Source organism: Bombina bombina, chromosome 3 (assembly GCF_027579735.1).
Source record: "Bombina bombina isolate aBomBom1 chromosome 3, aBomBom1.pri, whole genome shotgun sequence".
Taxonomy (NCBI): Eukaryota; Metazoa; Chordata; class Amphibia; order Anura; family Bombinatoridae; genus Bombina; species Bombina bombina.
This window is the reverse complement of record NC_069501.1, coordinates 632,019,466-632,031,132: the sequence shown is the minus strand read 5'-3', so window position 1 is coordinate 632,031,132 and position 11,667 is coordinate 632,019,466. Positions and strand designations below refer to the sequence as shown.

The 11,667-nt window shown below is 38.4% G+C and overlaps 1 protein-coding gene across 4 annotated transcripts in view; it reads right to left on the bottom strand.

Annotated features, from left to right (window-relative positions):
• Positions 1-11,667, bottom strand: part of CLTC (clathrin heavy chain) — a 317,188-nt gene that overhangs the window by 91,845 nt on the left and 213,676 nt on the right. For all 4 annotated transcript variants that reach the window (XM_053707324.1, XM_053707322.1, XM_053707325.1 and 1 more), the window contains exons 14-16: positions 6,638-6,801; positions 3,911-4,036; positions 3,163-3,305 (exon numbers count right to left, since the gene is read on the bottom strand). In XM_053707324.1, coding sequence (XP_053563299.1) covers positions 3,163-3,305; positions 3,911-4,036; positions 6,638-6,801 — 433 coding nt within the window. The remainder of the gene's footprint in view (positions 1-3,162; positions 3,306-3,910; positions 4,037-6,637; positions 6,802-11,667) is intronic.

Here is an 11,667-nt window from a genome sequence, read left to right as displayed (position 1 = left end):
GACTTACTTACCCCAGGACACTCGTCTACATGTTGTAGAAAGCCAAACCAGTACTGAAACGAAAATCAGCAGAGGTAATGGTATATATATATATATATATATATATATATATATATATAAGAGTATATCATCGATCTGAAAAGGGAGGTAAGAGATGAATCTCTACGACCGATAACAGAGAACCTATGAAATAGACCCCGTAGAAGGAGATCATTGCATTCAAATAGGCAATACTCTCCTCACATCCCTCTGACATTCACTGCACGCTGAGAGGAAAACCGGGCTCCAACCTGTTGCGGAGCGCATATCAACGTAGAATCTAGCACAAACTTACTTCACCACCTCCATAGGAAGCAAAGTTTGTAAAACTGATTTGTGGGTGTGGTGAGGGGTGTATTTATAGGCATTTTGAGGTTTGGGAAACTTTGCCCCTCCTGGTAGGAATGTATATCCCATACGTCACTAGCTCATGGACTCTTGCTAATTACATGAAAGAAATATATATATATGTGTGTGTATGTGTATATATATTCCAAGTTTCTTTATTTTGAATCTACATTGTCGTAGTATGAGGTTCTATTCCAGAACAGTACACTATTTCCCAAATGACTAATTTCAGATCCATTTTCGGTGAATTCAAAAATATCTTGTGCATTTAAAAACATTTTGTGGGGGCGGAGCTAGCCATCGACAAGAATGGCTGCACAGATTAGGAGCTCCGGCTCAAGGCATTATATAAAATTTGATAACTGGGGTGCAGCCTAATCCAAGAAGTCTAAGTGACAAGATAAGGTGTGAAAGGACTAGGAGGCACGGTTAAATAATCTGGGAGCCAGGTGCAGCGCTTCATAAAGAGATTCTTACCTGGGATGCAGCCTGGGGCCTATCTGTAATTTAAGCCTAGGAAGAAGTGTGTGGCGCGCCAGCTAGTGCAACACAGGGGCTAAGCTTTACGCTAGACACAACATCACGCATTGGTGTTAGATGGTTGATGAATATTCTTTATCTTTATGGCATCTAGGGAGCAGATCACAGAGGAGAAAGCACTTGCCCTCCTGGAAGAACATTCTGCTACACTAAATGCATGGCTGGACTGCCGCATTGAAACACTACTCATCCCCTACGATGCCAAGCACCGGGACCCGGCTTCCTCCCCGCATGGCCGAGTCGTGGCCGTTGAAATCAAGAAGCAAGTGAGCGCCGCGCCAGGGGTCCAAGCCGAGGCCACTACTTACCTTCAGTGTCCCTCAGTGCGTTTGGCAGCCTGGCCCGGGTGCGGGTTTAAGAGGGGAATAAAGGAACAGGAATACCTGTCTCATGCTTTTCTGTCAGGACTACAGCGGATGTCCTTTTCAGACCCAGAGGAGCATAATAGCTCCCGGGGGGCTGCGTAAGTTCCAGAGGGGGTATGCCCCTTCAGATTTTTGGCCATATGCATGCGGTCTGATGGAGCCCCTACTTATGTCACCAGAGATCCTGCCGGCTGGATGCACCATACAGTTGCTGGTGCGGGTATGCAGAGTGGGTGTCAGCTGACATTTTGGTTGATTTTGTTGGGGTGGACACTCCTAAATGAGAAACCCTGTGACTCTATAGAAGCACCATTCCTGACAACCAGTAACTTTTGTGCTTTCTAACATGACTGAGGATTTAATGCAGGCCCTGTTCCTACAAACTTATTGAGACTCATACATGTTTTTCTACGTTTTGTATGTGTAGGTTCTATTGGCCCCCTACTTGTAGTGCTAAAGCCGTATATATGTTCTTTCAACTTATGCTATTTATAAAGGTGTAGCACACGTTGCAACTGTTACCTCCATAGTTGGGCTTCTTATATTTATCCACGCATTCTTGTACCCAAAGTTAAGTAAAATATATATGTATTAGTTTTGCTGCCTAAATATCATGTTCACATAACCTTTCCTAGGAGTTATCTAAATAGGTTTTATTTGTTGCCGGGGAGCTCCCTTTTGGCCAGTACCTTGGAGTATTTAGCTTTTTGTTGTTTTGGGATTGGCAGGGAGAGCTTAATAGTTTACACCATGAATGTATGTCTCCTCCCCACCCATAACATTAATATATACAGATTTGCTCTGTCAGCGGCCGAGATAGGGCTATCTGTCCAGATTCTCTTTGTCTTCTAGGGAGGGGTAGGAAATTATAGTCATAAGCATGCTTTCCTCCCCTATACTGAGGCGCCATATTATGGAGGCTTCTTCTGCTACTCTCCTTCTGGCCGTATTATTAATCACTCATTTGTCTGGACTTGCTATACTAACTCGCTAATAATGTCGATGGCATAATATATGCATTTTTTATCTCACTATGTACCCCCCCCCCCCCCTTACATGCAGATAGGGGTGACTGAAACCCTCTGCAAGCGTAGACAGAGTTAGGGAGTCTCTGCCCTTCTTTAGGTACTAGCCGTTGTAAGTATATACACCTCCTATGTCTGTATATAATTGTGTACGGCCCAAGAGGGGCCTTTCGATAGTAGGAGGTCAGAATAGAGATCATTCTATTGAAACCTGCACATGGTATAACCTGGGTAGCTTGAAGCCCAAGAGAGGCCTGTAATTTCTTAGAGGGCAAAATAAGAGGTTTATTAGTTAGCACGTTACACATTTCCCTTATTTCTACTAATTAAGGTACCCCTAATTCACTAAACGATATATGTGCTGAATTGTGTACATTTGAAAGGGTTTATCCCATTGCAGTTATATGATCCTCCTGAGATTGGTAAGTAATTGCCCAAGGTTTTTTTGGGTAACCTTTGTATAGTTTGGAGGTTAGATTACTTCTCACATTTGGGGTATGCGTAATTTGAGGCTTTTTAGAAGCCTATAATATCTTGAAGGATATAATAGAATGTTACAGTGTATATCTCTCTCTACAGATGCTTATTTTTTTTTTCTGTTTTTTTTTTTAACTTGTTGACAGAGATCTGTATTGAACTGTGCATATTGGTGCTTATTTTTCTTTGTACTGTTAAAACATCAATAAAAAAATGATTAAAAAAAAAAATTTTGTGCTGTCTAAAAGCATACCTTACACTGCATTATACTTTGCGAAATTTATTTGTCATATGTAGACAAATACACCAAGAACAGGTCAATAAAAATAAAGAGTAAAATGGTATTAACAATAAAAATGTATATGCACCTGTTCCTTTTTTCAACCTCAGCTACAAGTTCATCAGTTGAGAACTGGCCTCTCACAACAAGGATTAGGTTCTTAATAACATCTTCTGAACAATCCACATCAAGCAAACCACCAATAACCACTGGCAACCGGCTTGGATTGACCTTTTGAAAGAAATAAATTAAAAATGTAACTACTACTTTTTAGAAATTCAGGAACATATTTTATTAAGTAGCTAGCACATTAGATAGAATAGCACCACTAGACATTTCATGGCTTCTGTGTTGACTGCTAAAGCTCATGAAAGGCATTCCTTTATTCGGTATAAAATGCAATAATGAAATTTAAATCCCACATTTAAAATTCTGCTTCAACATTTAAAGGGAAAGTAAACACCTTGAGATATTAATACAAAATGCTTAGTAAAACAAATTGACAAATATACTTTCCTTAATTATGTTGCCCCCTTTAATGTTCAGAGCTAAATTACACGAGAGTCAAAGCTGAAATGCACACTTTACAAGGCTAAACCTGCTACATCTCTTTCATTTATTGTGTGGTGGCTAATGGTAGTAGAAATAAAGTTTTTAAAGAGCTTTTCTAACTGCACTATTAAAGAGAGGCATTTGTACTTGTTAAATCATTTTTATGTTCTTGTGTTTACAAGTACAGCACAGCAATATTCTAATAATCCTAAACTGAATCACAACACATTTATGCACAATGACTGAATGATCACAGTGTATTCAGGATGTAGCATTTCACTTACCTTTTGAACATAAATCTCAATGTACTTCTGTAGGTTGTTTCTGTACAGATACAGCACAAGATCATGTACAAAGTCAAATCTGTCGCATACAATGATCAATGGCAGCTGGTCAGTGAGCTTTGCTTCCTATTAAAGCAATAGACAATTTGTAAAGTAAAGTTTAAAATAATGTTTAATAGGTTATACCATTGCATAACTTATCAAGGCTTAAAAAAATAAACAAAGCAAATACAAAGCAATGTTATATACCATTTCCTCAAACATAAGGGTGACAGCACATACAACTGTCATCACTGATGGCTTGTTAAGTTTGATGCCAAATTAGAGAGAGAATGCTTAGGTCTTTGGTTATCCTGTTCTATGACAGTGCTATCTTCTTGCCTCAGGTTCAGTGTTTAACAAACCTTCAAGAAAGCAGATGGAACTGTACAAGGGTCCCAGTGAGATAATAAAAGAAAATCCTAGACAGTGGACACATTCAGAATAGGGCACTGTGCGCTCTCCACATTGGATTTTGAACAACATTTTGAAATGAATAATTATTATTATTCTTTATGTTTAAAGCGCCAACAGATTCTGCAGCGTTGTCCATGGGTACAAAGATAAAAGTACAGTACAATACAATATAAAGAGACACCAGACAAAGTTTAACAAACAAATACAGGGGGAATTGGGGGCCCTATTTCCCCATGGGAATTTACAATCTAGATGGGTAGGAGGGTGAGAAACAGGAGGTGGGGACTGCAAAGGTGATAATGATGTTAGTGTGGAGTTAGATGAGGGCAGCTATAAGGCAAGTGGAATTCATTTGTTACTGATTTGGAGATAGGTAAGCAATGTGTTATAGCTGCATTCTAAAGTTTATCCCACGGAGCAAACAAGAGAAGCAAATGTGCAGCATATTCAGTGAGGAACATGTGACTGCTGCTCTGTACAACTGCTCCAAAGTTTTATTCATGCCCATAGTGTTGCTACAAGCAAGTTATATTCAGTCATTTTAGAAAGATAGTTAACAAGTATAATGGACACTTTCTTTCAGCAACATTATAGTATTCAATACATTTGCAATACAGAGACAAATAAGATGGTATTCAATGCATGTGCTAGATAGATAGAGGTTCAAAGGACATGCATGCTCCTGAGCCTTCCAAGGTATGCTGACATGGAACGTAACTAAAATGATATCAGGTACGAAGATAATTTTTTTTTATTGAAAATAAAAAGTAAACTGGAAAGTAATTTAGAAACGGCTAGATTACGAGTTTTAAGGCTCATAATGCTGCTTTTTCACTACTGCTGCTATTTCGAGTCTTGTAGGAACAGCTGTGCCGCACACTTTTTTTGGCCGTACCGCAATCTAAATCTACAGAGTATAATATATGTCCAACAGATATCCTCAAACATGTAAAACAAATCCTTTAATTTCTATACATTCTGCTTGTAAGCCAGTGTTGTTGCTTTCTATTGAGCTCTCATTAGATAAAGATTAATTAGTTGGAGTAGAGAAGATGGATCCCTAAAAAAGTACTCACCAAGAGGGCATGAAATAATGATATAAAAAAATACTACTTAAATATAATTTTGAATTCTACGAAACTACAAAAGTAATTGATTTATCGTGCCTTATCCTGTGACACAGAGCTACATGCACAATGACACAAAAATATATATACAGGGGAAAAGGCGAGGTAAACCTGCACAAAATTTACCTTGTACATGTCCTGCTCATCCCACAGATAAGGAAAAGCACAAAAAACAATAACTTCCATCAGGAAATCAGTAATATACCTTACTAATATGGATATTTTAAACTACTAGAAGACAATAAGGGCTTCAGCAAGTTCACGTTTTCTGGAAAAATACTATATTCAAAGCAGCAATCTAGCTTAAAGGATGCAAAAAGACAGCTAATAGTGTTATAGGTAAGCGTTTTAGAAATATAATAAAGTGCACCTACTCATTTTTTGTTTCTATTGGTCTGCAAAATTTTACAAAAAAGAAAAGTCTTAGATAGTTGGGAAGGTACAATTATGCTATTCAATGTATGTAAAATGAAAAATTATTTTCCACTTATCTATCCCAAGAATAAATTTAGTATTCTAACTTTCTAAATTTAGTATTCACTTTCTTGCTTTCCAGTTAATGACCATGGGGGGGGGGGGGGGGGGGGGGGGGGGGAGACAGCTCAAACAGATACTGAGAAAATGCTCAGATCCCTGGTCCCCACCTTCAGTGCTACAATATATTAGTTAAAAAATAAAAATAAAGCAAGCATATACTCAATGACTTACTACAATAATTCATATTTTACAAATACGTTAAATTGAAAATTATTAAAAATAAAATTCTCTATTTGATGAGTTTCTAACAAAGAGCTCAAATTAAAAGCAGGGGGCATAGAAAGGTCAAAGCCAATTTAAAATATGTGATACTTAAAATATCTAATAGTAATTTAATATAAATTGAGACCAGAAAGTATAATAAAAAGAGCAGAAACCAAAATAAGTTTACCTGCTAAAGGAGGACAAGGCTGCACTCAAAGTATTGGCACTTTATTAATATATATATATATATATATATATATATATATATATATATATATATATATATATATATATATATATATATATATAAACAAATTGAGCTCAATAAAAAATTGTATATATATATATATATATTATTCATTAATCCATAATATGTTAGGACAAAGTTATTGATAATAATTACCTTCAGGAAGTTTTTCACTCTCTCTGGATCATAGCAATTACTTTCTCTGCAGATTCTTTCCACTTCCTTTATCTGTCCTGTTTTGCAGGCAGCCTGGATGTATTTGAAGTGTACATCTGGATCCTGGCTGAAGTTTACAATTGACCCAAGGAAATAGAAAAGACCTTGAAATAAAATAAATAAATAATAAGGTCCTTTTTGGAAAACTGGCATAATTATTTCTTTGGGAGCCTCTCTTGATGAAATACTTATCTAAGCATACATACATTTTAATCAAACTGACTAAAAGGTCTGACTAGTGGTGCTCAAGAAAGGATAAGATCATCGAGACTATATCTAAATCATGAAATAAAAAAATTGGGTTTCATATCCCTTGTGCCTGGCCTGTAATAAAGCTGCAAGTCTAGAAGAAAAAGACTAACTCATAAGGTGAGATTTCTGCCTGAACAAATTCAACTGGCCAACAAGACTTATAAAGCTATTTGACCCTTTCTAGAACCACAAGAAAGGACTATTACATCCATCATAAAAAAAAAAAAATACCTTCATGGTAATTCCTGATATTAAAGGGACAGTCAACACTTCCGTGAACATTATTTCATATTGAAAATTAAAACCCGACGATCCGCCTGCACTATACCCCTTCTGCCTTGCCGCCTTGCTTCTGTACTAATCAGAGTCGCTAACTTCTCTAATACCGGGTAAATATGGCAGGCAAACTCCCCCCCACCGTTACGTAGCTGCCTTCTTCTTCTATTGATCAGCAAATCAGAATTCAATCATCGGTCAAGAAATTGCAAGAGCGTGCAATTTCTGACCGAGAAAGGTCAGAGGAAGGGACTGTGTTTGGTCCCGAAATGTCACAACATGAAATAAAGACTTTTTGGTGATTTGGATATCTGAAGACCAATATCATCATTTCTGTAGATATCATCTGAGACACAGACGCCGGTGAAACAGACTGTGGAGTGGTGATAGTGCCTTTTTACTATTTTTATCCTGTACGTGCATTCACAGCAACGTTTTGTATTTGTATTTTAATTAAAACTGTACTACTCTTAGAGTGGGTTGCGCTCTTTTTCTTTTTGCATTTCTACAGTACATACGGGAATCAGGGTAGGGAGGGGATCTCCCAGACGAACAAGGGTAGCGACAAACCATGCGTCCCTACGCGCATTTCACTCCGTTCTTGTGGTCGCTCAGAGCTTCTTTCGGGTAATGACGTCACTCCGGCATGGTAGCTTTTTATAGGGTGTAGGTATCTCATGGTTCTCAGCACAGTGCAAAAATTCTTAAAGAGCCCTTATGTTATCGCATCTATGCAAAAGTTCATGCAGTAATATTATTGAGCCTTTTAACTCTTAGATGACTGTTACAGGACTAGGCGCTTGCAACCATATTTAACCGGACATTAAAATGGATAGAATATCAAAACATAACAAACAACCAACAAGATAATAACAACATAGTGAAATAATATTTACAAATATTGAAACAAAAAATTATTCAAAGTAAATTTTGTGTAAATTCAAAAGTAAGTGTTTTCTCGCAGATAATTGAGATCTCCAAGGGGAAAGCGAAGAACGTATTCATGCAAAGTATTCAACTGACCGTTTCTAGGAGTACACACTGGAGGCGTGTCTTTACTATCTGAAAGTGCAGCACCCTATGTTTTTGGCATGCTCTTGTCATGAATGAAGTTAATTTACCTGTGCCACATACAAAGGACTAGCAACTGTGATTATGCATGGATATGTCAAGTGTCTGAAGATTTAACATCTGCTTGTGGATCTGTTTCGCCTTAAGCTGACCATTCCTTGTTTTAGCAACACACTTTACAGCATTAATTGGAATATTTTATAGGATTTGACTGCTTTGCTGAGCCTTACCAACATTCATGCATCTATGCTCTCTTGCTTTGCATACCCTTTCCAAGCAATCCTTTGGGACAGTTATACTTATTTTTAGTGGTGCATCACTTGAATTATCTCCTTGGCCATATCTCTGCATATTATTATTCATGGGGATCCCCGACTTATATGTGTTTTTATGTATATATGTTTTCATTAATAAATGTATTTGATGATTTTTTGCACAGATTGCGCACGGTGTCCCCTTCTTATATATAACTATATAGTCTTATAGGAGCTGTTTTTCCTAGACTTTTGGACCGCACTGATTTGTGTAGTCCTCTCTCTTTTTACATACATTTATAGAATTCCCCTTTCTAGGTTGCACTATATGATTTATGCTATTAAGTAAAGTGAGCAGTACAGTTTTATTTCTATTCTAAGCATAAGTTTTGTTTTCTTTCCTAAGATATGGAAAGTACACAACGTCATCAATTACTAGTGGGAACCAATACCCAAGCTAGAGGCAAAAGTATCACATTTGTAAAATTTAGAAAAAGTAGGCAGAGAGGACCAAGTTGCAGCCTTGCAAGTCTGTTCCACAGAAGCTTCATTTTTGAAAGCCAAGAAGAGGAGACAGCCCTCGTGGAATGAGCCGCAATTCTCTCAGGAGGCTGTTGACCAGCAGTCTTATAAGCAAAACAATTAATACTTCTCAACCAGAGGGAAGTAGCAGTAGCTTTCTGACCTTTACACTTTCCAGAGAAACAAACAGGACTGGCGAAAATTCTTAGTCGCCTGCTGGTAGAATTTCAGAGCACGCACAACATCCAAGTTGTGCAACAAACGTTCCTTATGAGGAGGATTAGGACATATAGAAGGAAGAACAACTTAGTACAAAGAACCGCCTTATCAGCATGAAAAATAAGGTAAGGTGAATCACACTGCAAAGCAGAGAGTTCCGAGACTCTCCGAGCAGAAGAAATAGCAATAGGAAACAAAACCTTCCAAGATAACAACTTAATATCTATGGAATGCAATTGCTCAAACGGAGCCCGCTGCAAAATCTTGAGAACAAGGTTAAGGCTTCAAGGAGGAGCAACAGACAAACACAGGCCTGATTCTGACCAGGGCCTGACAAAAAGATTGAACATCTGGCACATCTGCCAGATGCTTGTGTAACAAAATAGATAATTCTGAAATCTGACCATTCAGAGAACTGACAATCACTTCTCCAGACCTTCCTGGAGAAAAGACAAATTCCTAGGAATCCTGACCCTACTCCAAGAGTAGCCTTTGGATTCACACCAATAAAGATATTTACTCCATACCTTATGATAAATCTTTCTAGTAACAGGCTTGCAAGCCTGAATCATGGTCTCAATGACCGACTTAGAAAAACCATGCTTAAGATCGAACTAAGCGTTCAATCTTCAAGCAGTCAGTTTAAGAGAAACAAGATTTGGATGGAGGAATGAACCTTTGAGAAAACTCTGGGAGCTGTGGCAAGGCCAAAACGGATGGGCCACAAACTGAAAAGTGTTTTTCTAGAAAGGCGAATATCAGAAACTTGTGATGATCCCTGTGGATGGGAACATGAAGATACGCATCCTTCAGGTCTATGGTCGTCATGAACTGAGCCTCTTGGACCAGGGATGAAAGGTCCCGAACACAATTCAAGAATGCCTCTCTTTATCTGGTCTGCAGATAATCTTGAGAGGTGGAACCTGCCCCTGAGAGGAAAAGTTTTGAATTCTATTTTGTAACCCTGAGATACTATGTCCACAGCCCAGGGATCTGGACATCTCATATCCATGCTTGATTAAACAGAAAAAGTCTGCCTCCCACTTGATCCGATGCCAAAGATCGGGGGCAAACCCTTCATGCTGATTTAGACTCAGCTGCGGGTTTCTTTGATTGCTTCCCAAGAAGACTTGGACTGTTCCTGTTTTGAAGAGGAAGACTTTCCTATGAAGTTACGAAAGGAACGAAAATTACTCTTTTCCACCAGTAATATCAGAAATAATTTCTGCCAGACCAGGTCCAAACCCTTGTAAGGAAGCACCAGAAGCTTGGATGAAACATCAGCTGACCAAGATTTTAGCCACAACACCCTGCGGGCTAGCACAGCAAAGCCAGATATCTTGGCTGACCAGTTTAATAACTTGCATGGTAGCATCAGAAATAAAGGAATTGGCTAGCTTGAGAGCCTTAATCCCGTCTTGGATCTCCTCCAAAGGAGTCTCTACCTGAAGTGAATCAGACAAGGCGTCGTACCAATAAGATGCTGCACTTGACACAGTGGCAATACAAACTGCAGGTTGCCATTGAAGACCTTAATGAACATACATCTTAAAATAAGCCTCCAGCTTTTTGTCCATTGGATCCTTAAAACAGCAGCTATCCTCTATAGGAATAGTAGTTCTCTTAGCCAGAGTAGAAATGGCCCCTTCTACTTTAGGCACTGTGCATCAAGAATCTTTAATGGAGTCAGCTACAGGAAACATTTTTAAAGACAGGGGACGGGGAAAAAAGTATCCCTGGCTTCTCCCATTCCTGTGGGATAATCTCCGTTGCATGGTCTAGAACAGGAAACACTTCCACAGAGGAAGGAACATCATAGTATTTATTAAGCATATTAGATTTCTTAGTGTTGACAACGATAGGAGTATCGAAGTCATCCAAAGTACCCAAAATCTCCTTTAAAAGTATACAAAAAGGTGTTCAAGCTTAAATCTGAAGGTTACTACTTCAGCATCAGATTAAGGAATTATACTGTCCGAATCTGAGATGTCACCCTCAGAGGCTACCAACGTATCCTCCTCCTCAGACTTATGAGGGAGGGCAATCTGAGTAGCAGAGGTTGGAACAGAAACCTTACTATCTGAATCTCTAATTTTCCTTTTTGTGTTTTCCCTTTAGCATGGAAAAAGCAAATAATGACGCAGATATTGCAGAAGATACCTGTGCAGCAATTTCTGCAGGCAAATATATGCCTCCAGGAGGCTGAAAGGAATCACAGGGCACTGCATGTGACGCCATTGAGACTTGGGACATTAAAGGAGAAAGCTGTGGCATAGCCTAAACAGCATCATCCTGAGAGACATTAGGCTCAACAAAAAATATTTTTTCTTTACATTTCAATGTCCTCTCTACACATGAGGAACAAAAAATTGCATA